This window comes from Staurois parvus, unplaced genomic scaffold (genome assembly GCF_062004578.1).
Source record: "Staurois parvus isolate SC_StPar_1 unplaced genomic scaffold, SC_StPar_1.0 ptg002668l, whole genome shotgun sequence".
Classification (NCBI taxonomy): Eukaryota; Metazoa; Chordata; class Amphibia; order Anura; family Ranidae; genus Staurois; species Staurois parvus.
Window position 1 is genome coordinate 203,267 of NW_028320464.1, and position 24,285 is coordinate 227,551.

The 24,285-nt window shown below is 44.7% G+C and overlaps 1 protein-coding gene across 1 annotated transcript; it reads left to right on the forward strand.

The window, feature by feature from the left end:
- The first annotated feature begins 20,383 nt into the window (after positions 1–20,383).
- Positions 20,384–21,812, forward strand: LOC149429991 (olfactory receptor 1G1-like). The gene has a single exon (XM_089666276.1). It carries the CDS (start codon positions 20,384–20,386, stop codon positions 21,302–21,304), a length of 921 nt encoding a protein of 306 aa, XP_089522402.1. The 3' UTR covers positions 21,305–21,812.
- The last annotated feature ends 2,473 nt before the right edge of the window (positions 21,813–24,285 follow it).

Below are 24,285 nucleotides of genomic sequence, written 5' to 3' on the forward strand. Positions count from 1 at the left end.
CCATAAGGACATTGTCAATTCACAATCTACCTCTCCACCTAGCCTCCCCCCCTCCATCACCCCCTCAACTCTCCCTCCTCTGACCTCACAACCACACTGCCCCCCACCACACCTAACGTCCTGCACACTATAACCTCCCCAGCACTCTGCTCCTTCAGCCTTGCTACCACCGAGGAGGTCACTAAGGTCTTCTCAGAAACCCACCTCACCACTTGCCCCCTGGAACCTATCCCCTCTCAACTCTTCTGGTCACCCCCCTCCTCCATCAACCACTCCCTCACCCACATCTTCAATCTCTCCCTCTCTACTGGCGCATTCCCCTCCCCCCTAAAGCACGCGCACATTACCCCTATACTTAAAAAACCCTCCCTAGACCCCACCGACCTGAACAACCTTAGACCCATCTCCCTGCTGCCACTCACTTCCAAACTCCTTGAACGCTTAGTCTACAATCGCCTAAGCACCCACCTTACTGACAACAACCTCCTTGATCCACTACAGTCCGGCTTCAGTCCCCTACACTCCACCAAAATCGCCCTCCTCAAAATCACTAACGACCTGCTAACCACCAAAGCTAACAGCCACTACTCAGTGCTCCTACTCCTCGACCTCTCCGCGGCCTTCAACACAGTCGACCACCCCCTCCTCCTTAATAAACTACACTCCCTTGGCATCAGGGACTCTGCTCTCTCCTGGTTCTCCTCTTACCTATCCCAACGCTCCTTCAGTGTTACCTATAACGCTGCCACCTCCCCCTCGCTCCCCCTCTCTGTTTGGGTCCCCCAAGGCTCTGTCCTCAGACCCCTGCTCTTCTCCATCTACACCTCCTCCCTTGGCAAACTTATACACTCCCACGGCTTCAACTATCACCTCTAATGACACACAAATTTACCTCTCCACCCCTCACCTCACCCCCTCAGTCTCCGCCCGCATCACCCACCTCCTAAACAACATATCAGACTAGATGTCGCTCCATTTCCTCAAGTTAAACCTTTCCAAAACCGAGCTCCTAGTTTTCCCCCCAGCCCACGCGCCCCCATCCTCTCCATCATGACCAACAACGCCACCATCAATTCCACCCCGCAAGCCAAAGTCCTAGGTGTCACTCTGGACTTAAACCTTTCCTTCCAACCTCATGTCCAATCACTAGCAAATTCATGCAGGCTCCGCCTCCGCAACATCTCCAAGATACGTCTGTTCCTAACTCCAGACACCACTAAACAACTCGTACACTCCCTTATTATCTCACGTCTGGACTACTGCAACTCCCTCCTCACCGGCCTACCCCAGCGCAGGCTATCCCCGTTTCAGTCTATCCTGATCTCAGCGGCTAGACTCATTCACCTTACCAACCACTCCACTTCTGCCACCCCCCTCTGCCTATCCCTTCACTCGCTTATCGGGATTTATTTTTATTTTACCAAAGACATGCAGCAGAATACATTTTAGCCTAAATTTATGTACATTTTGATTTTATTGGATATGTTTTATGACAGAAAGTAGAAAAAAAAAGTTTTTTTCTGCAAATTTTTTGGTAATTTTTCATTTATATAGCAAAGAAATAAAAATTCAAGTTGTCATCAAATATCACCAAAAGAAAGCTCTATTCATGTGAGAAAAAAAATGTCATTTGTGTACACTGTTGCATGACTGACCAATTGCCATTTAAAGCAGTGCAGTGTTTAATAGTTAAAAAAAGGTGGTAGAACCTTTCGGAGGGCAAATGGTTAAACAAGCAGTTAGCTGGCTTTTAAAGGATAAGTTCACCTTTGGGAACATGTTACATATTCCACCTGTTTTTTGGGTGGAGGGTGTAACATGTTCTCAATACTGCAGCCATTGCCAGATCCCCCCCCCCCACCCTGTGACAGAAGTAGTGAGAAGTTCTCCATACTAACTGTCAGATTTTGAAATCAGTGCAGCCGCGCGAGGCTTCACCAACACGGCCGCGTCATTCATTCACAGAGTTCCGTGAATGAATGAACTACAAGTCCTGACGCCCCTGGCAGCTGTCGACTTGTAGTTTTCAATGAATTACCACGTTGCTGTGGAGCGCCATGGTAGGTCATTGATTCTTCCTCTCTGTATATCTGGTACATCCCGTACATCCTATACAGGCAAGCAGATATACTGACAGGTCTGCAGGAGACCTACATGGCACCAGCGATAAGCTTTACAGGCTCCTTCAACCAAATATAATAAATGCACATTATTTTACATGGAAACAAATGTGCAATTATTATTTTTTGTTAAAAAGAGAACTTATCCTTTAACAAGCTTCAAGTAGTGCTGATGAATAATGAAGCCTGCTAGCAGCTTGCCTAAAGTGATCATCCAAAATTTGTGTTTAAGTTCCCCTAACTGGAGCTGCATAGAGCTGGCAAAACTGCTTTGAGCTTTCTAAAAGTGTTACAAACCTGTTGCATCATCTTGTCGTACAAACTGCTGCAATACAAAGAACAAAGGTATACCGCTCAGGGAAACAATGCAGATCAATCCACAACAGGTGCCGGCTCTGGCTCGCCACCAGGGGCGGACTGACAACTCATGGGGCCCCTGGGCAATAGGGGATCATGGGGCCCCTGTGTCCTTGCCAAAACTAAAAAAAGCCTATGAAAAAGGTAACAGGGGCATCTCATGGGGCCCCCTACTGCCCCCGAGTTTCCAAATGGTCAGTCCGCCCCTGCTCGCCACCACACACGATGCAATAGGAAGAAGGGTCAGCCGCACACCGGAGAAGAGATAAATACAGATGAATACAGGACCTGTTAACGCGTTTCACCACCAATTTTATGAATAAGCACAAGATCATGTGAAACGCGTTAACAGGTCCTGTATTCATGTCCTGGTGTTTTGCGTGTCCTATGAATTAATAAATACACACTATATTCATCTATCCTCCGGGGTGCGGCTGACCCTTCTTCCTATTGCTGCAATACAAGCTAAGGCAGTGTGTACAAGGTCTAAATGTCCTGCATTTACCAAAAAAAAAAAAAATCAGTTTTTATCACTGGTCACACCACTGCGATTTGTGTGCAATTTCAGCGCGATTTCTGAAGACTTTATTGCTACTTGTGAAGATTTTTAATGATTTCTTGCAATTTATATATTTTATGTGTGTGAAATTGCAAAAAAACTGCAGAAAAATTCATGCAAGAACTACTATAGAAATCGTGCTGCAGCAATTCGCACATCTTAAGACACCGACATTCACATTCATTAGATGCAGGGGCGAACTGACCATTTGGAAACTCGGGCACTGCCCAAGGGCCCAGGGTCAGTAGGGGGCCCCATGAGATGCCCCTGGTACCTTTTTCATAGGCTTTTTTGAGTTTGGGCAAGGACACAGGGGTCCCTTGATCCCCTATTGCCCGGGGGCCCCATGAATTGTCAGTCTGCCCCTAATTAGATGTGATTTAATTTCACAAATCAAACCTGAAATCACACCGATACGGCCAGGCACTTAGCCCCCGGTCACATCGGGTGCGATTTGGCATGTGATTTGCATGCCAGGAGACTTGCAAATCACATGCCAAGTTGCATCCTATTGTCCACAATTACAGCGGTCAAATCGGTGCGGTTCTGATTTGGTTGGATCCGCACCGATTTCTAAAGTAGAACATGCACTACTTTTCCTGCGATTTGCATAGACAATTGTGTCAGATGTCTTGCAAATCGCACTTGAAATCGGCGGGTCCCCCGACTTTGAAATTGTATGACTTCACCGTAAGTCACACAATTTCAAAGTTGGGCTTGATGTGACCGGGGGCCTAGACTTGTTAGATAATGAGTTTATGTGAAATCTCCATTAAACACTGTAAATAATATTGTATTATGAATATATTTCAGGTAGAGCTGTATCAGTGTGGATGTGCAATATGTCTTCCCATAAATTCCTCTTCTATAGATACCATAGTTGCCAAAGGGAATATTCTATGAATTACACTTCTTTACTGTATAACAGAAATCTTTGCTGAGAATCCTCTTTCAGACAGTTTGGTGTCAGAGTTAGTTTATCTAACAATGGGACAGACCTGTTGGCTTCCCAAATATGCACTTCAAAGGATAACTCATTTAGATATGCAGTGAAGGTGGCCAGCCATTCATGAATACTTAGTTTCTCAGGAAAATGTCATGAACTGACTTGCTTAAATTCCATAAAGGGTGTGCCAAGATTTGCCTTAAAGGGGGTTGGTGTATGCTAAATACAGGGGATCTGAAGTTGGCCAATTATGAAAGGGAATAGACTGGCCAACCAATCAGAGCTACTCCATGAAATTTAATGGAGGAGAGGACACTAGAGAGAGAGAGGCTCTCTTTGGAACACCAGGGAAGGGAATGGAACGTGTATGTCCAGTTCCATGGTAATTATGGAATATATCCCTTGCACTTATATCTAAATGTTTGTCTTATGTCTTTTCTGTCTCATTGTTTGTGTTTTGTAATATGTTTGAGCTTTCTTAATAATGTTTCTTTTATGTAACTAGATAGATTGTTTGTGTTAGTTTAGACTTCCATCCTATTCACAAATACATTTTGGTTGTTGTGTAAAACTTTTCACTTCTGGGTAAGAACTCTTCATTTACCAAATCATATCAGAGAAATATTATATTTCATAATCTGTAGATTTGGTCAACAAGACTCATGACCCTTTACACAAAATTCACAACATGTAGCAAGATGCAAGTTTTAAAAAAAAGTTTAAAGAAAAGTTTGTTTCAGTTAGTTATGTACCAGGAGATTAGAAGTTTAGCGAAGTTGTAACTACAGATAGTAATAGTTTTGTCCCGGAAGGTTTCTCTTTGTTTCTTGTTCTTAGTAATGATCAGATTATAACATGTTCAGTAGAGGCTGATGTAATGGTTTTGTCTTGGGAGCTTTCTCTTTGTTCTTACCTCGGAGCAGACTATAAATACAGCTTTGTTTGTGTGTCTGATTTGTAGGAAGATCTATATCCTACCTATTGCTTTTCAGGTAGAAGATGTCACATTTCTATTATATACTCACTAGGTGTCTGAGGATTCGGCCGTATTCTCTTCACTGGGTTATCAGTCGGTCCGTATTTGCAGCAGGAAATTCCTACTCTGATATAGACCCGGGATAGACAGAGGATACAATCTCTCTACTACTGAAATATGTCACCGCTTATTGGTAGACACCCCATTGTAGGAAAATGAGATCAGAGTGCTGGGAATGTGAAGATTATGGTGTCCGTTTATGACACAGAGAATAGCTGAGATTCAGAGGATCGCAGCTATTCTCTGGTCATTCCCAGTTTATGACACCCAGGAGAACATGTTCAGCCCTTCACTGGAGATCTGTGTTCTCCCTCCAGATTCTCCATCCCAGAGCTGGAGAATTGGGGGACCGCAAACTAAGCAGAGATAATTTACCTCTGCTTAGTAAACTGATCTTTTACTGTAATCTCGCGAGATTATAGTAAAATCAGCCGCTTTCCAGTGTTTGTAGACCGATCTCCCTTCGTTTGGAGAACTGATCTACATATGCTTCATAAACGGCATTTGCAGGAGAACTGTGTTCTCTGAGAATGCCGGAGAACTGAGCAGCGATCTATTACTGCTGGTTCATAAACCAGCAGTGTGTGTTTTTTTTTCCCTTCCTTTGTCTTCTTTTCTTGCTTTCTTTGTATTTCCTTTTTCTGTGATTTAATTACAAATATGGAACTAATCTCAGTGGGGCTCTGTGGTGCATCCCCCGTGAGCAGCGTGCATATTGTTATTATATAGATTATTTGTCTTTTTTATTTTTTTAAGGGTCTTCAGCCGAGTAGATTCATAACTACAAATATGAATTCTCTATGTTACTTCTATGTTTAAAGTGCAGATATCATATGATACTTAGGCTATAAACTAGAGAAATATAATATATAACTACAAAGACATGCTGGTAAGTTACTTGGCTCCTGTCTAGATTGTCCCTAGTATGTGTATGTATGAATGTGAGTTAGGGACCTTAGATTGTACACCCCTTGAGGGTTAGGGACCTTAGATTGTACGCCCCTTGAGGGTTAGGGACTGATGTGAATGTACAATATATATGTAAAGCTCTGCGTAAATTGATGTCGCTATATAAGTACCTGTAATAAATAATAAATAAATAACATAAGGGGGTTTTAGAGGTCTGATTTATAAGCTATTAAAACTCAAAATGTTTGCAACTTCTTTTTATATTGAATTGTCAATTTATATAATGAATGGAAAAAAAACGTTCTGCTACTTTTTTCTTTAAATATGTATTGTGCATGTTTTTTAATATTTCGCATATATGTGTTTTTTTTTCAACCACACCATGAATGATAGGTATGTATTTAGGTTTTCTTGCATAGCTGCAGTGAGTTTGCATTTATTGGTTATGGGTGTGACATTATTTTATTTTTTTTTTTAATTATTTTTTTTTTTCTTGTTCAATATTTTACTGCTTTAACATCAGACATAGTACAAACAATAGCAATGAAAAAGTCCAGGATCGAAAATGGGTATGGAACAGAATAAATAAATAACATAAGGGGGTTTTAGAGGTTTAATTTATAAGCTATTAAAGCTCAAAATGTTTGCAACTTCTTTTTTATACTGAATTGTCAATTTAAATAAAGAATGCAAAAAAAATGTTCTGCTACTTTTTTCTTTAAATATGTATTGTGCATGTTTTTTAATATTTCGCGTATATGTGTTTTTTTTTTCAACCACACCATGAATAATAGGTATGTATTTAGGTTTTCTTGCATAGTTGCAGTGAGTTTGCATTTATTGGTTATGGGTGTGACATTATTTTATTATTTTTTTTATTTTTTTATTATTATTTTTTTCTTGTTCAATATATTTTTTTATTATTTTTTTTATTGTTCAATATTTTACTGCTTTAACATCAGACATAGTACAAACAATAGCAATGAAAAAGTGCAGGATCAAAAATGGGTATGGAACAGAATAAATAGATAACATAAATGGGTTGTAGAGGTTTAATTTATAAGCTATTAAAGCTCAAAATCTTTGCAACTTCTTTTTATATTGAATTGTCAATTTAAATATAGAATGCAATGCTACTTTTTTTTAAAATATGTATTGTGCATGTTGTTTAATATTTTGTGTATATGTGTTTTTTTTTTCAACCACACCATGAATAATAGGTATGTATTTAGGTTTTCTTGCATAGCTGCAGTGAGTTTGCATTTATTGGTTATGGGTGTGACATTATTATTTTTTTTTTTTTTTAATTATTTTTTTTTCTTGTTCAATAGTTTACTGCTTTAACATCAGACATAGTACAAACAATAGCAATGAAAAAGTCCAGGATCGAAAATGGGTATGGAACAGAATAAATAAATAACATAAGGGGGTTTTAGAGGTTTAATTTATAAGCTATTAAAGCTCAAAATGTTTGCAACTTCTTTTTTATACTGAATTGTCAATTTAAATAAAGAATGCAAAAAAAATGTTCTACTACATTTTTTTTAAATATGTATTGTTCATGTTGTTTAATATTTTATGTATATGTGGGGTTTTTTTCAACCACACCATGAATGATAGGTATGTATTTAGGTTTTCTTGCATAGCTGCAGTGAGTTTGCTTTTATTGGTTATGGGTGTGACATTATTTTATTATATTTTTATTATTATTTTTTTCTTGTTCAATATATTTTTTTATTATTTTTTTTTCTTGGTCAATATTTTAGTGCTTTAACATCAGACATAGCACAAACAATAGCAATGAAAAAGTGCAGGCTCAAAAATGGGTATGGAACAGAATAAATAAATAACTTAAGGGGGTTTTAGAGGTTTAATTTATAAGCTATTAAAGCTCAAAATCTTTGCAACTTCTTTTTATATTGAATTGTCAATTTAATTAAAAAATGCAAAAAAAAATGTTCTGCTACATTTTTTTTTTAAATATGTATTGTGCATGTTGTTTAATATTTTGCGTATTTGTGTTTTGTTTTTTTCAAACACACCATGAATAATAGGTATGTATTTAGGTTTTCTTGCATAGCTGAAGTGAGTTTGCATTTATTGGTTATGGGTGTGACATTATTTTATTTATTTATTTATTTTTTCTTTCTTGTTCAATATTTTACTGCTTTAACATCAGACATAGTACAAACAATAGCAATGAAAAAGTCCAGGATCGAAAATGGGTATGGAACAGAATAAATAAATAACATAAGGGGGTTTTAGAGGTTTAATTTATAAGCTATTAAAGCTCTAAATGTTTGCAACTTCCTTTTATATTGAATTGTCAATTTATATAAAGAATGCAAAAAGTTCTGCTACATTTTTAAAAAAATTTGTATTGTGCATGTTGTTTAATAATTCGCATATATTTGTTTTTTTTTCAACCACACCATGAATAATAGTAGAGATGAGCGAATTATTCAAAAATTCGATTCGGCTGATTCGGCGAATTCGTGGAATAAATTTGATTCGAGTCGAATATATTCGCTGCGAATTTAACTTATAAAAAGGGTGTTTCTAGGCTTCAGAGAGCCTTTATATTAGTGCAGAACACTGTACCTTTAATTTAAATGCCCTTGGAGTCTGCTGGGGAAGAGAAATAATCATGTCAGTCAGTATGACATGCAGATGAGTGCCGTCGATCTTAGAATCACCGCACACTTCACTCATTTGGGCAGTCACGGGGCCAAAACCAGAGTGTGGAGCCACAGTGGTGGAGGCAGCAGCAATGGGAGGCCATACAGCACCCTATGACAAAATGGAACCCACCAGCAGTGTGAGGAGACCTGAAAGTGGCACATGGCAGAGTGTGGCGATGGAGACAGCAGCAATGGGAGGCCGTACAGGGACCCATGACGCACTCTGGACCTGGCAGCAGCATGAGGAGGCGGTACAGGGGCCCATGACAGATTACGGGCCTGGCAGCAGCATGAGGAGTCGGTACGGGGGCCCATGGCAGATTACGGGCCTGGCAGCAGCAATGGGAGGCCCGTAATCTGCCAGCACCCTATGACAAAATGGAACCCACCAGCAGTGTGAGGAGACCTGAAAGTGGCACATGGCAGAGTGTGGCGATGGAGACAGCAGCAATCGGAGGCCGTACAGGGACCCATGACACACTCTGGACCTGGCAGCAGCAAGAGGAGGCGGTACAGGGACCCATGGCAGAGTGGCGAAGCGTAAGCAGCTTAAATTGAAGGCCATACAGAGGCCTATGTTAAAAAAATGGCAGAGTGTGGCGATGGAGACAGCAGCAATGGGAGGCCGTACAGGGACCCATGACACACTCTGGACCTGGCAGCAGCATGAGGAGGTGGTACAGGGGCCCATGACAGATTACGGGCCTGGCAGCAGCAATGGGAGGCCCGTAATCTGCCAGCACCCTATGACAAAATGGAACCCACCAGCAGTGTGAGGAGACCTGAAAGTGGCACATGGCAGAGTGTGGCGATGGAGACAGCAGCAATGGGAGGCCGTACAGGGACCCATGACACACTCTGGACCTGGCAGCAGCATGAGGAGGCGGTACAGGGGCCCATGACAGATTACGGGCCTGGCAGCAGCAATGGGAGGCCTGTAATCTGCCAGCACCCTATGACAAAATGGAACCCACCAGCAGTGTGAGGAGACCTGAAAGTGGCACATGGCAGAGTGTGGCGATGGAGACAGCAGCAATGGGAGGCCGTACAGGGACCCATGACACACTCTGGACCTGGCAGCAGCATGAGGAGGCGGTACAGGGGCCCATGACAGATTACGGGCCTGGCAGCAGCATGAGGAGTCGGTACGGGGGCCCATGGCAGATTACGGGCCTGGCAGCAGCAATGGGAGGCCCGTAATCTGCCAGCACCCTATGACAAAATGGAACCCACCAGCAGTGTGAGGAGACCTGAAAGTGGCACATGGCAGAGTGTGGCGATGGAGACAGCAGCAATCGGAGGCCGTACAGGGACCCATGACACACTCTGGACCTGGCAGCAGCAAGAGGAGGCGGTACAGGGGCCCATGGCAGAGTGGCGAAGCATAAGCAGCTTAAATTGAAGGCCATACAGAGGCCTATGTTAAAAATAATAACTTGTTTGGGGCATGATTCATGGCGGATTTAGTCAGTTGTGTCAGGAACTGGTGGTTTGAAATCCAGACTAATCCACGCCTGATTCATTTTCACAAACGTGAGTCTCTCCACACTTTGGGTGGACAGTCGTGTCCTCCGCGGAGTTACAATACCTCCTGCCGCACTAAACACGCACTCCGATGCCACGCTACTGGCCGGGCATGACAGCCTTTCAAGGGCAAATTCAGCTAGTTGGGGCCAAAGGTCAAGTTTCGTTGCCCAGAAGTCAAGGGGATTGTCTACCTCGGTTGGCAGGGTGCTGTCCAAGTAGGCCCAAGCCTGTTGTTTGAGGTCCTGATCCAGGTCCACCTGATGCTGCTGCTGCTGCGGCTGGTTAGTAGTTTCCTCACTGCGCTGGTGAAGAAAGCTACTCATCATCGACTGCAGACTGAGGCAGCCGCTGCTGGTGGAGCTGCCACTGCTCCTACCACCCCACCCCTCCCCTGCTGCCATGGCAGTGGAACGCGAGTGCACAGGGCCCACAGTGTCTGAGGATGGACGTTGGCGCAGAAAGGCAGAGACCAACTGACTACATAGGTGGTTTTTATAGTGCGTTATTTTGGCCTCGCTCTCAGCAGGTGTGAAAAAGGCCACCATTTTTGAACGGTAGCGAGGGTCCAACAAGGTGGACAGCCAAAAGTGATCCCTCTGTCTGATGGTTATTATTCGGCTGTCGCTACGCAAGCAACCGAGCATGCTATGGGCCATTTGTGCCAAGGAATGCGAGGGACTCCCTGCCTCCATCTCCACAGCATACTGCCACGGTGCGTCTGGGTCCTCTGTCTCCTCCTCCTCCTCTACCAGATGCTCCTGCTCCTCCACTCCTGTCCGCTGAGTGGAAAAACCACCCATTTCACTCAATAATTCCTGAGCACCAATGTCCTCCTCTACCTCCTCCTCTTCTTCCTGTCCTGCCCCCACAGGGGTCATGTGGCATTGAGATCTGTGCGCCACGTCTACCACACCCTGACCAGCCATTGTTAACAGCATTTGTTCCAGGACGTGCAACAGAGGAATGACGTCGTTCATCCCATAGTCCTGCCAACTCACGAATAGCGTGGCCTCCTCAAAGGGCCTGAGCAAGCGGCAGGTGTCACGCATGAGCTGCCAATGGCTGACATCTAAGTTACACAGGGGAGTACCTTTATCCGCTTGTAACATCAGGAAATCGGTGATGGCCTTTCGCTCTTCGTAAAGGCGGTCTAACATATGTAGGGTTGAATTCCACCTTGTTGCAACGTCACAGCATGAGGAGTCGGTACGGGGGCCCATGGCAGATTAGGGGCCTGGCAGCAGCAATGGGAGGCCCGTAATCTGCCAGCACCCTATGACAAAATGGAACCCACCAGCAGTGTGAGGAGACCTGAAAGTGGCACATGGCAGAGTGTGGCGATGGAGACAGCAGCAATGGGAGGCCGTACAGGGACCCATGACACACTCTGGACCTGGCAGCAGCATGAGGAGGCGGTACAGGGGCCCATGACAGATTATGGGCCTGGCAGCAGCATGAGGAGTCGGTACGGGGGCCCATGGCAGATTATGGGCCTGGCAGCAGCAATGGGAGGCCCGTAATCTGCCAGCACCCTATGACAAAATGGAACCCACCAGCAGTGTGAGGAGACCTGAAAGTGGCACATGGCAGAGTGTGGCGATGGAGACAGCAGCAATGGGAGGCCGTACAGGGACCCATGACACACTCTGGACCTGGCAGCAGCATGAGGAGTCGGTACGGGGGCCCATGGCAGATTACGGGCCTGGCAGCAGCAATGGGAGGCCCGCAATCTGCCAGCACCCTATGACAAAATGGAACCCACCAGCAGTGTGAGGAGACCTGAAAGTGGCACATGGCAGAGTGTGGCGATGGAGACAGCAGCAATGGGAGGCCGTACAGGGACCCATGACACACTCTGGACCAGGCAGCAGCATGAGGAGTCGGTACGGGGGCCCATGGCAGATTACGGGCCTGGCAGCAGCAATGGGAGGCCCGTAATCTGCCAGCACCCTATGACAAAATGAAACCCACCAGCAGTGTGAGGAGACCTGAAAGTGGCACATGGCAGAGTGTGGCGATGGAGACAGCAGCAATGGGAGGCCGTACAGGGACCCATGACACACTCTGGACCTGGCAGCAGCATGAGGAGGCGGTACAGGGGCCCATGACAGATTACGGGCCTGGCAGCAGCATGAGGAGTCGGTACGGGGGCCCATGGCAGATTACGGGCCTGGCAGCAGCAATGGGAGGCCCGTAATCTGCCAGCACCCTATGACAAAATGGAACCCACCAGCAGTGTGAGGAGACCTGAAAGTGGCACATGGCAGAGTGTGGCGATGGAGACAGCAGCAATGGGAGGCCGTACAGGGACCCATGACACACTCTGGACCTGGCAGCAGCATGAGGAGTCGGTACGGGGGCCCATGGCAGATTACGGGCCTGGCAGCAGCAATGGGAGACCCGTAATCTGCCAGCACCCTATGACAAAATGAAACCCACCAGCAGTGTGAGGAGACCTGAAAGTGGCACATGGCAGAGTGTGGCGATGGAGACAGCAGCAATGGGAGGCCGTACAGGGACCCATGACACACTCTGGACCTGGCAGCAGCATGAGGAGGCGGTAAAGGGGCCCATGACAGATTACGGGCCTGGCAGCAGCTTGAGGAGTCGGTACGAGGGCCCATGGCAGATTACGGGCCTGGCAGCAGCAATGGGAGGCCCGTAATCTGCCAGCACCCTATGACAAAATGGAACCCACCAGCAGTGTGAGGAGACCTGAAAGTGGCACATGGCAGAGTGTGGCGATGGAGACAGCAGCAATGGGAGGCCGTACAGGGACCCATGACACACTCTGGACCTGGCAGCAGCATGAGGAGTCGGTACGGGGGCCCATGGCAGATTACGGGCCTGGCAGCAGCAATGGGAGACCCGTAATCTGCCAGCACCCTATGACAAAATGAAACCCACCAGCAGTGTGAGGAGACCTGAAAGTGGCACATGGCAGAGTGTGGCGATGGAGACAGCAGCAATGGGAGGCCGTACAGGGACCCATGACACACTCTGGACCTGGCAGCAGCATGAGGAGGCGGTACAGGGGCCCATGACAGATTACGGGCCTGGCAGCAACATGAGGAGTCGGTACGGGGGCCCATGGCAGATTACGGGCCTGGCAGCAGCAATGGGAGGCCCATAATCTGCCAGCACCCTATGACGAAATGGAACCCACCAGCAGTGTGAGGAGACCTGAAAGTGGCACATGGCAGAGTGTGGCGATGGAGACAGCAGCAATGGGAGGCCGTACAGGGACCCATGACACACTCTGGACCTGGCAGCAGCATGAGGAGGCGGTACAGGGGCCCATGACAGATTACGGGCCTGGCAGCAGCATGAGGAGTCGGTACGGGGGCCCATGGCAGATTACGGGCCTGGCAGCAGCAATGGGAGGCCCGTAATCTGCCAGCACCCTATGACAAAATGGAACCCACCAGCAGTGTGAGGAGACCTGAAAGTGGCACATGGCAGAGTGTGGCGATGGAGACAGCAGCAATGGGAGGCCGTACAGGGACCCATGACACACTCTGGACCTGGCAGCAGCATGAGGAGGCGGTACAGGGGCCCATGACAGATTACGGGCCTGGCAGCAACATGAGGAGTCGGTACGGGGGCCCATGGCAGATTACGGGCCTGGCAGCAGCAATGGGAGGCCCGTAATCTGCCAGCACCCTATGACAAAATGGAACCCACCAGCAGTGTGAGGAGACCTGAAAGTGGCAAATGGCAGAGTGTGGCGATGGAGACAGCAGCAATGGGAGGCCGTACAGGGACCCATGACACACTCTGGACCTGGCAGCAGCATGAGGAGGCGGTACAGGGGCCCATGACAGATTACGGGCCTGGCAGCAGCATGAGGAGTCGGTACGGGGGCCCATGGCAGATTACGGGCCTGGCAGCAGCAATGGGAGGCCCGTAATCTGCCAGCACGCTATGACAAAATGGAACCCACCAGCAGTGTGAGGAGACCTGAAAGTGGCACATGGCAGAGTGTGGCGATGGAGACAGCAGCAATGGGAGGCCGTACAGGGACCCATGACACACTCTGGACCTGGCAGCAGCATGAGGAGTCGGTACGGGGGCCCATGGCAGATTACGGGCCTGGCAGCAGCAATGGGAGGCCCGTAATCTGCCAGCACCCTATGACAAAATGGAACCTACCAGCAGTGTGAGGAGACCTGAAAGTGGCACATGGCAGAGTGTGGCGATGGAGACAGCAGCAATGGGAGGCCGTACAGGGACCCATGACACACTCTGGACCTGGCAGCAGCATGAGGAGGCGGTACAGGGGCCCATGACAGATTACGGGCCTGGCAGCAGCATGAGGAGTCGGTACGGGGGCCCATGGCAGATTACGGGCCTGGCAGCAGCAATGGGAGGCCCGTAATCTGCCAGCACCCTATGACAAAATGGAACCCACCAGCAGTGTGAGGAGACCTGAAAGTGGCACATGGCAGAGTGTGGCGATGGAGACAGCAGCAATGGGAGGCCGTACAGGGACCCATGACACACTCTGGACCTGCCAGCAGCATGAGGAGGCGGTACAGGGGCCAATGACAGATTACGGGCCTGGCAGCAACATGAGGAGTCGGTACGGGGGCCCATGGCAGATTACGGGCCTGGCAGATGACGACGAGGCTGCCAAGTGCGATCAGCCTCATCATCATCAATTAGGGTCTCCGCCTCACTACTAGCCCCCTCGGCTGCGTGTGGGTCAGGAGACAGACCTGTCTCTAGACCGGCTACCGAACCACTCTCCTCGCCAGTACTTCTTTGCCTGGCTGCTGAAGAGGCGGATGTCTCCCCCCGTTCCTGACCGCCCTCTGTTAGCTCTTCCTCACTGTACAGTGGGGCTGAGCCCACAGCATGCGATACTTCGCTTGGTGAGGGAACACCAAAGGACAGGGGCAGGTCGAGGACACGTGATTTCAGTGGGCTTGCTCCCGGGCCATGCCAACTAACGGTTGTGTCTGACGTACCCACCGACCGTTGGCTGTAGGTGTCAGAGGTGACCTGGGAAGAGGAAGACGACCGAGCCAACCAATCGATGACGGCAGGGTTGTCGGTGGAGACACGACCGCTGGATGACACCGGGAGCACTGGCCTCTGGCTGCGACTAGTGCTGCCTCGACCCCTTCCTCTGCTGCCACGTCTGCTCGCTCCTGAAACATTGCCTCCTCTGCCACTCCTCTGCGTGTTGTCTGACATACTCTTTAATTCAACGATTCTGTGTCCCTGAGTAACGATTCTGTGTCCCTGAGTAACAATTCTGTGTCCCTGAGTAACAATTCTGTGTCCCTGAGTAACGATTCTGTGTCCCTGAGTAACAATTCTGTGTCCCTCAGTAACGATTCTGTGTCTGTCCCTGAGTAACAATTCTGTGTCCCTGAGTAACAATTCTGTGTCCCTGAGTAACAATTCTGTGTCTGTCCCTGAGTAACAATTCTGTGTCCCTGAGTAACAATTCTGTGTCCCTGAGTAACGATTCTGTGTCCCTCAGTAACGATTCTGTGTCCCTCAGTAAAAATTCTGTGTCCCTGAGTAACAATTCTGTGTCCCTGAGTAACAATTCTGTGTCCCAGAGTAACGATTCTGTGTCCCTGAGTAACAATTCTGTGTCTCTGAGTAACGATTCTGTGTCCCTGAGTAACGATTCTGTGTCCCTCAGTAACAATTCTGTGTCCCTGAGTAACGATTCTGTGTCTCTGAGTAACAATTCTGTGTCCCTGAGTAACAATTCTGTGTCCCTGAGTAACGATTCTGTGTCCCTCAGTAACAATTCTGTGTCCCTCAGTAACGATTCTGTGTCCCTCAGTAACAATTCTGTGTCCCTGAGTAACAATTCTGTGTCCCTCAGTAATGATTCTGTGTCCCTCAGTAACAATTCTGTGTCCCTGAGTAACAATTCTGTGTCCCTGAGTAACAATTCTGTGTCTGTCCCTGAGTAACAATTCTGTGTCCCTGAGTAACGATTCTGTGTCCCTCAATAACAATTCTGTGTCCCTCAGTAACGATTCTGTGTCCCTCAGTAACATTTCTGTGTCCCTGAGTAACAATTCTGTGTCCCTCAGTAATGATTCTGTGTCCCTCAGTAACAATTCTGTGTCCCTGAGTAACAATTCTGTGTCCCTGAGTAACAATTCTGTGTCTGTCCCTGAGTAACAATTCTGTGTCCCTGAGTAACGATTCTGTGTCCCTGAGTAACGATTCTGTGTTCCTCAGTAACGATTCTGTGTCCCTCAGTAACAATTCTGTGTCCCTGAGTAACAATTCTGTGTCCCTGAGTAACGATTCTGTGTCCCTCAGTTACAATTCTGTGTCCCTGAGTAACAATTCTGTGTCCCTGAGTAACAATTCTGTGTCCCTCAGTAACGATTCTGTGTCCCTCAGTAACAATTCTGTGTCCCTGAGTAACAATTCTGTGTCTGTCCCTGAGTAACAATTCTGTGTCCCTGAGTAACAATTCTGTGTCCCTGAGTAACGATTCTGTGTCCTTGAGTAACAATTCTGTGTCCCTGAGTAACGATTCTGTGTCCCTCAGTAACAATTCTGTGTCTGTCCCTGAGTAACAATTCTGTGTCTGTCCCTGAGTAACAATTCTGTGTCTATCCCTGAGTAACAATTCTGTGTCCCTGAGTAACAATTCTGTGTCCCTGAGTAACGATTCTGTGTCCCTGAGTAACGATTCTGTGTCCCTCAGTAACAATTCTGTGTCCCTGAGTAACAATTCTGTGTCCCTGAGTAACAATTCTGTGTCCCTGAGTAACAGTTCTGTGTCCCTGAGTAACGATTCTGTGTCCCTGAGTAACGATTCTGTGTCCCTCAGTAACAATTCTGTGTCCCTGAGTAACAATTCTGTGTCCCTGAGTAACGATTCTGTGTCCCTCAGTAACAATTCTGTGTCCCTGAGTAACAATTCTGTGTCCCTGAGTAACAATTCTGTGTCCCTGAGTAACGATTCTGTGTCCCTGAGTAATGAATCTGTGTCCCTGAGTAACAATTCTGTGTCCCTGAGTAACAATTCTGTGTCCCTGAGTAACGATTCTGTGTCCCTAAGTAACGATTCTGTGTCCCTAAGTAACGATTCTGTGGCCCTAAAGTCTCTTTTGCCCTAACTCTGTCCCTAATACAGCCAGGTCTGTCTCTCTTGAATGACTGGAGGCTAATGGAGAATTGTAAGATGGCCGCAATTTATAGCTCCACCATTACACAGTGCTGGCTGGCTGGCTGCTGATTGGCTAATGCGATCACATGTCATGAATGAATGCATTATGGGTCAGCGCGCCTTGTCTGCGCGCCTTCCCAGAGATCCCCGCTCCGTCGCCACACATGTCGCCGCCATTTTTGGGAAAATTCGATTCGTGCATCCGAAGTTTGCTAATTTTCGGATTCGGCGTGAATCAAATTTTTCCTGAACTTCGAAACGAATTCCACTTCGCCATGTTCGATTCGCTCATCTCTAAATAATAGGTATGTATTTAGGTTTTCTTGCATAGCTGCAGTGAGTTTGCATTTATTGGTTATGGGTGTGACATTATTTTATTTATTTTTTTTTTTCTTGTTCAATATTTTACTGCTTTAACATCATAGTACATACAATAGAAATGAAAAAGTGCAGGATCAAAAATGTGTATGGAACAGAATAATACCAAATATACTAATCAGGTAGATGATAACGATTGATCTAGTCATATGATAAAACATTATTTTATGTTCAAGGCAGCAATGCAGGGAGGAGGAGGAAGAGGAAGGTCGTTATGTTGTATTATGAAAGTTGAATTAAGTGTTTTCATGTTTTTTATACATTGTTTTTATTGCTTAGCACTGCATACATTACTTCATGTAATTTAAAGAATATTCATGTCAAGAATATTTAAAAAAAATTTTCTCCATTTTACTTTTTGTAAAATACTTTTCTCTTACTCTGTACTCTGCATGTTGTTCAATATTTATCTCAGTGCTTTATGGGCAATTTAAAGTGTATCTAAACCCCGGAACAACAATGTCATTTATTGCAGCTCACCAGTCCTTGTGTGGTCTCTGCATTAGTGTCCATGCACACATAGGCTTTAATCAGCATTTTTTGGCTGGAAAAACCACAGAATTAGTGAGTTTCTAGAGGAGTTTTTTAGCAGTAAAACGCGGCAAACCAGCGTTTTTGGACTTTTTTTAGCAAAATTCTTTTGGTTTAAAAAAAGCTTAAAAACGCAAACGTGGAAAAACGATGCTAAACGCTAATGCAAAAATGCGGAAAAATGCATTTTTAACATGACTGCCAGCATTATTAAAACAACCCGTGTGCAGGGAGCCTTAGTTTTCATTTTCAGTTTTTTTTTTACCTGGTGATCCTGTCAGTAACAGGCTTCCTGTCCAAGGGTGACAACGCTGTCTCGCAGCACGGTGTCTATGGAGGGGCGGTGTTCTGTAGTTCACAGAGTGAACTCAGGCAGGGCTGATAACAATGTTTGAGATTTCAGTGCAGCATTGTCAGCTCACTACATGAATTTAGGAGTTCAATGGATTTCTGGCGGGATCCACAACTCATTTTTTGCAGTTATGAAACAGACCGAACATTACACCATCAACTGGATATTTCAGACCTAAAATTCATTGTTAGGTTCATCTTCTTACTGCGAGGAGATATTACTACATGCTGACAATCATTTCATTAACAATGCATTGACTTTAGTGTGATTTACATGATCCAACTGGCAACCAATAAGGGTGACTTACTTAAGGCAAATAGACTGAGCACTTTGTAATTGCAGTTTCTCCAGAGCTCAGTAAATGAGGTAAAACTTCACCTTGCAAAGAAAATACCCAATCGCATGCAAGGAAAATTAAAACAGCACGTTTGCTCGCACATGATTGGATGATGGAAGTCAGCATAGCGTCTGCCCAATCAGTAAGCTCTTGCAGAATGCAACTGAAGTTTACAAAGTGCACCGTTTATTTGCCTTTAGTAAATCAACCCCATAGTGTGATCTCTCAGCAGCACCAAAAAAACCTCTATAGGGAGAAATACCTAGGCTTCCATCGCTGACCTCCTTTTTGAAAATGCTAGGTGCCTGGCTGTTATGCTTTTCCAATGTCCAGACGGTATGTCAGTCAGGAGTTCTGACTTTCTAAGCTGAATGATTATTCCGGGTTCAATATCTCATGAAGCAAGTCAGAGACAGCCAGGCAATCTGCATTTTCAGGGGGAGAGAACTGCATTAATACTTTATGTTTCTCAGTATAGAGTAGGTTCCCTTTAAGGGGGTCACAGCCCATATGGAAGAAAAATATATTTTAAATATATTTTAAATATATTCTTCCCAAATAAATTGCCATATATTTGAAATGCTGCAATTTTGGTCATATTAAATATATTTCAAAATATATTTTAATAAATATATATACTGCATGTTGAAATTAGTTTTTATTACAAAATATATGAAAAATATTCTAAATATTTCTAAAAATGCATTTCAAATATACTGTATGTTTTTAAAAATACAAATCCACATTTTTGGAATGCATTTACAAATATTTGTAAAAATATATATTAAAATTACTTTTTTATATGCTAAACAAAATCTGAAGAACATATTTTTTTAAAAATACATTTTTAAAAATATATATTTTTAAAATATATTCTTCAGATTTTTTTTAACATATAAAAAAGTCATTTTAACATATATTTTTACATATATTTGTAAATGCATTCCAAAAATGTAGATTTGTATTTTTAAAGACATACAGTATATTCGGAATGTATTTTTAAAAATATTTTTCATATATTTTGTAATAAAAACGCATTTCAACATGCAGTATATATATATATTTATTGAAATATATTTAGAAATATATTGAATATGACCAAAATTGTAGCATTTCAAATATATGGCAGTATATTTGGGAAGAATATTTTTAAAATATATTTCAAATATATTTTTCTTCCATGTGGGAGGGGCTGTTGAAAGACCAGGATTTGTGATTATACTTATGTGTATGAAAACATATCAAGGAACAGAGATTCTTTTTTTTTTTTAATTACACCTTTGTTTTACATTCGGTTAATTTCTGGATAAAGAAAGAATGTTTCTTCGCTTTGTATTGCATTTTAGTTATATATGACATTCATGTTTACCAATAAGAAAACCATGACGTTAAACATGTAATCCCATTTCACTTACACAGGTATTAGGAAATTGTTGAAATGTTTGGTATATATATATAATATTTTGTCTTTGTGTAGAAATGTACCCACATCCCATGGAAAACACAACATCTCCTCTAGATGTGCACATTTTACCATTTTTCATGAAAACTGACCACAAATTGTTCATCGTCAGCACTGTCTGCTTTTCCTTCATCTATATAATTGGAATGCTGATGAACACAGTTATCATCGCAGTGATATGTTTGGACCTCCATTTGCACACCCCGATGTATTTATTTCTCTGCAACTTGTCTATTATTGATATGTGTTCTACAACTGTCACCATTCCAAAACTCCTCTACATCTTACTATCTGGAAATAATACAATGCCATTTACACAATGCCTTATCCAGATGTATTTTATGTTTACAGCGGACAGTGCTGAGATCACCATTCTGTTTATAATGGCGTATGACCGATATGTCGCAATTTGTCACCCTTTACACTATCATCAGATACTTAATAAGAAAATCTGTATATTACTTATATTAGTCACCTGGATTGGTGGGAATATAAATTCATTTTTTTTTACAAGTCCAATCTTGAAAATGATTTTCTGTTCTTCTGTTACCATTCACCAGTTCTTCTGTGATGCTAAAGCTCTCATCAACATTGCCTGCGGTGGTACTGAAATGTTTTATATCATCTTATATGCAGAGTATTTAGTATTTGGGTTCTGTCCAGTTATGTGCAGCTTGCTGTCCTATGTACAGATTATCAGGGTCATACAACGTATTACATCTAAGGATGGCCAAAGAAAAGCCTTCTCCACCTGTTCATCCCACCTCATTGTTATGGCCATCTACTATGGATCTGCTATATCTGTATACATGATACCACCATCAGACCGCTATGACCTACTTGAACAGATCTTAACCATGTTCTACTCCACAGTGGTCCCCGTGTTGAACCCTCTCATATACAGTCTACGAAACAAAGAAATGAATAGTTCTTTGCGAAAACTAGTGTCATAACACTCACCAGCAGGGATGAGGTTTGGGTTTTCCACCACCATGGACTTGCATCAAATTCTGCATTGTCCCCATTCAAGGGCCTGAAATATTTATATGAGAATTCACCAAACCCAATTCATTGTCACCAGAAAAGACTGCCTTGTCTTTGAACATAGGTCGCTTGATTTAGAAGAACCAGTAACAGGGATTTCAGACAGGCCAGCCCCCTCACTATAGAACTACATTTCCACCATGTATGAGAATGTGATTTAGCTGTGATAGGGAACACATAGGGAGAGTCACTGATAGGGAGCTTTGATTGGTGTAAGGTTTGTAGGCACTGGCAGGTCTGGTAAAGAAGGGCTTGGGGCTCACATTCCCTCAGCCTGCCCGTGCCGTGCCGATCTGCGAGAAACATCGTTCCTCATCCCACAGGAACCGGTAATCTGACAGTTCTGGCTTCTGACAGTACATCAGTGGCTCCTGCTCATCCTCCTTGTCCTCACCTGCTCATCCTCCTTGTCCTCTCCTGCTCATCCTCCTTGTCCTCTCCTGATCATCCTCCTTGTCCTCTCCTGCTCATCCTCCTTGTCCTCTCCTGCTCATCCTCCATGTCCTCTCCTGCTCATCCTCCATGTCATCTCCTGCTCATCCTCCATGTCCTCTCCTGCTCATCCTCCATGTCCTCTCCTGCTCATCCTCCATGTCCTCTCCTGCTCATCCTCCTTGTCCTCTCCTGCTCATCCTCCTTGTCCTCTCCTGTGGGCATATTATGGCTCAGAGAATTTGTTTTTAATCTTGGAGTTGATGCAGCTGTCCAATCAGGAATGGAGGGATCAGGATGACAAAGACTGGCAGCACTTGTGACAGACGTGTGTACATCTGGAAAATCTGAGTGCATTGGATTCTTTTATGTTTGCTCGGAATAAAGAAAGGTTTCATGCTAGGGAACCACTTCCTCTGATTTTTTTTTTCTTCTTTGGATTAGATTCACATTGTCCATACAAACCTTGTTGGCAATCTGGGGAAAGCAGCCGTTATCCTGGCTTATCCGTTGGAGTTTCCCAATAGTGGATGGACTGGAGTCTCATGAATGCAGGAGTGGAATTTTTTCCATATGGTTTTACCTTTTTTCATTCTTACATTTGAATCAGGGGCGGACTGACCATTTGGAAACTTAGGCACTGCCCAAGGGCCCAGGGTCAGTAGGGGGCCCCATGAGATGCCCCGGTACCTTTCTCATAGGCTTTTTTGAGTTTGGGCAAGGACACAGGGGCCCCATGATCTCCTATTGCCCGGGGGCCCCATGAGTTGTTAGTCCGCCCCTGATTTCAATGTATCCTCTTTACAACCTGTCCCTGTTCACATGCACTAAAGTGATAACAAGGCATATTGTCTTATTGTTGTTGGCTGCAATTGTGTTCTCACGTGCCTTTTTTAAAAAGACCTTTTCGTGAAAATGAAAGATGTACCCTATTTAAAGTCCCCTACCCCTCTACCCCCCTCTACCCCCCCCCCCCCAAAGTCAAATCACCCACAAAGGTGATTTATCAAATGAAACGGTTTTAAGTAAAATATTTACCTTGACCCGACTTCTGATCCTCCCAGGAGGTAAGAGTACTGTTGTGTGGGTATCATCAGGTGACATCGCTGATTCCTGGGATAGCTGGGGGCAGGGCTAATATTAGTACATTTTCATGGCAGGTCTGCTTTAGACAGTGACAACAGTGGAAATGCCTTTATAATTTACTTCAGCATAGCAGCTTCTAGTTTTGTTTGGATAAGCATGTGACATACATGTGATTTCCAGGAAGGCGATTGTGGGAGACAGAAGCAGAGCATTGTCACCCCGTTATGCAATGTGCCCAAACAAGGATCTTTATATCAGCACCACTAGATGTTATTTCCATGAGAAGTAATGATTAAAATAAAAATAGACTTTCCAGGTGATATTATCATGTTAACGCATATAGGAGATTTTAGTGGTTGGGTTTACAGCTAGTTTATCAAACTATGTTAGAGATCTTTAACCGCCTCCCACCCGCCATATAAGGTAATGACGGGCGCAAGGCGGTTCTCTCATTCTGGGAGGACGTCATATGATGTCCTCCCACTCTAACCACATGTGTGCGGCTCCAGGAGCACACAGCACGGCGATCAGTGGTGCGCTATGTCCCTTGGACACAGCAGATCACCGATCAATGGAAAGAGCCAAATACGTCGGCTCGGTCATGTGATCAGCTGTGTCCAATCACAGCTGATCGCATGCAAATAAGGAAATGCCGGTTATCAGCATCTCTCCCCTCACAAGCTGTCACGCTGACAGAGGAGAGCCGGTAATCAGCATTCCTCAGAGGGGACATGTGCACTGATCATCAGGGCACTGATGAAAGTATAAATGTTTGTTTTTATGTTTTTATATTTTGTTGTAAATTTATGAATGGTGTAGACACAGCAGTACATAAGTGCTCTATTATATGAAAGGCTTCTGTCACTTAAGGGTTCATTGAAATCAAAGATATATGGGAGAACCCCACAAGTCCCTGTGTCTATAGTTCTGAGGAAGAGAAAAGTTTTTTCCTTGAAACAGGTAGACTGATTGACAGCAGACCCAACTACAACAATCTGCATGCGCATGCACAAACTTGATGGAATTCATCACTGGATTACATTCAGTAGGAAGGATCTGCAAGAAGGTCCCCTCACTGGATGACATCCATCTGTAAGGTTTCAGCTGGACAACTACATAGTACAGGTACAATCATTAAGCCGGTCATGATGGTTTGAATCTTGGCCTGTTCAGAAGAGACTGACTGAGATTTGAACCGTCTATGGGCAGGCTGATTGTACCCACTTCAATTGTTGTACGTCTTGGGTACAACCAGCATTTTGGATTTTTCATGAGCTTATTGACAGTAGCTATAGCCACTAGCAATAATCACTGTGATCTTCTGGCAGGGACGACCCCCCCACGTTCCCCCATAGGCATAACACATAAGCTC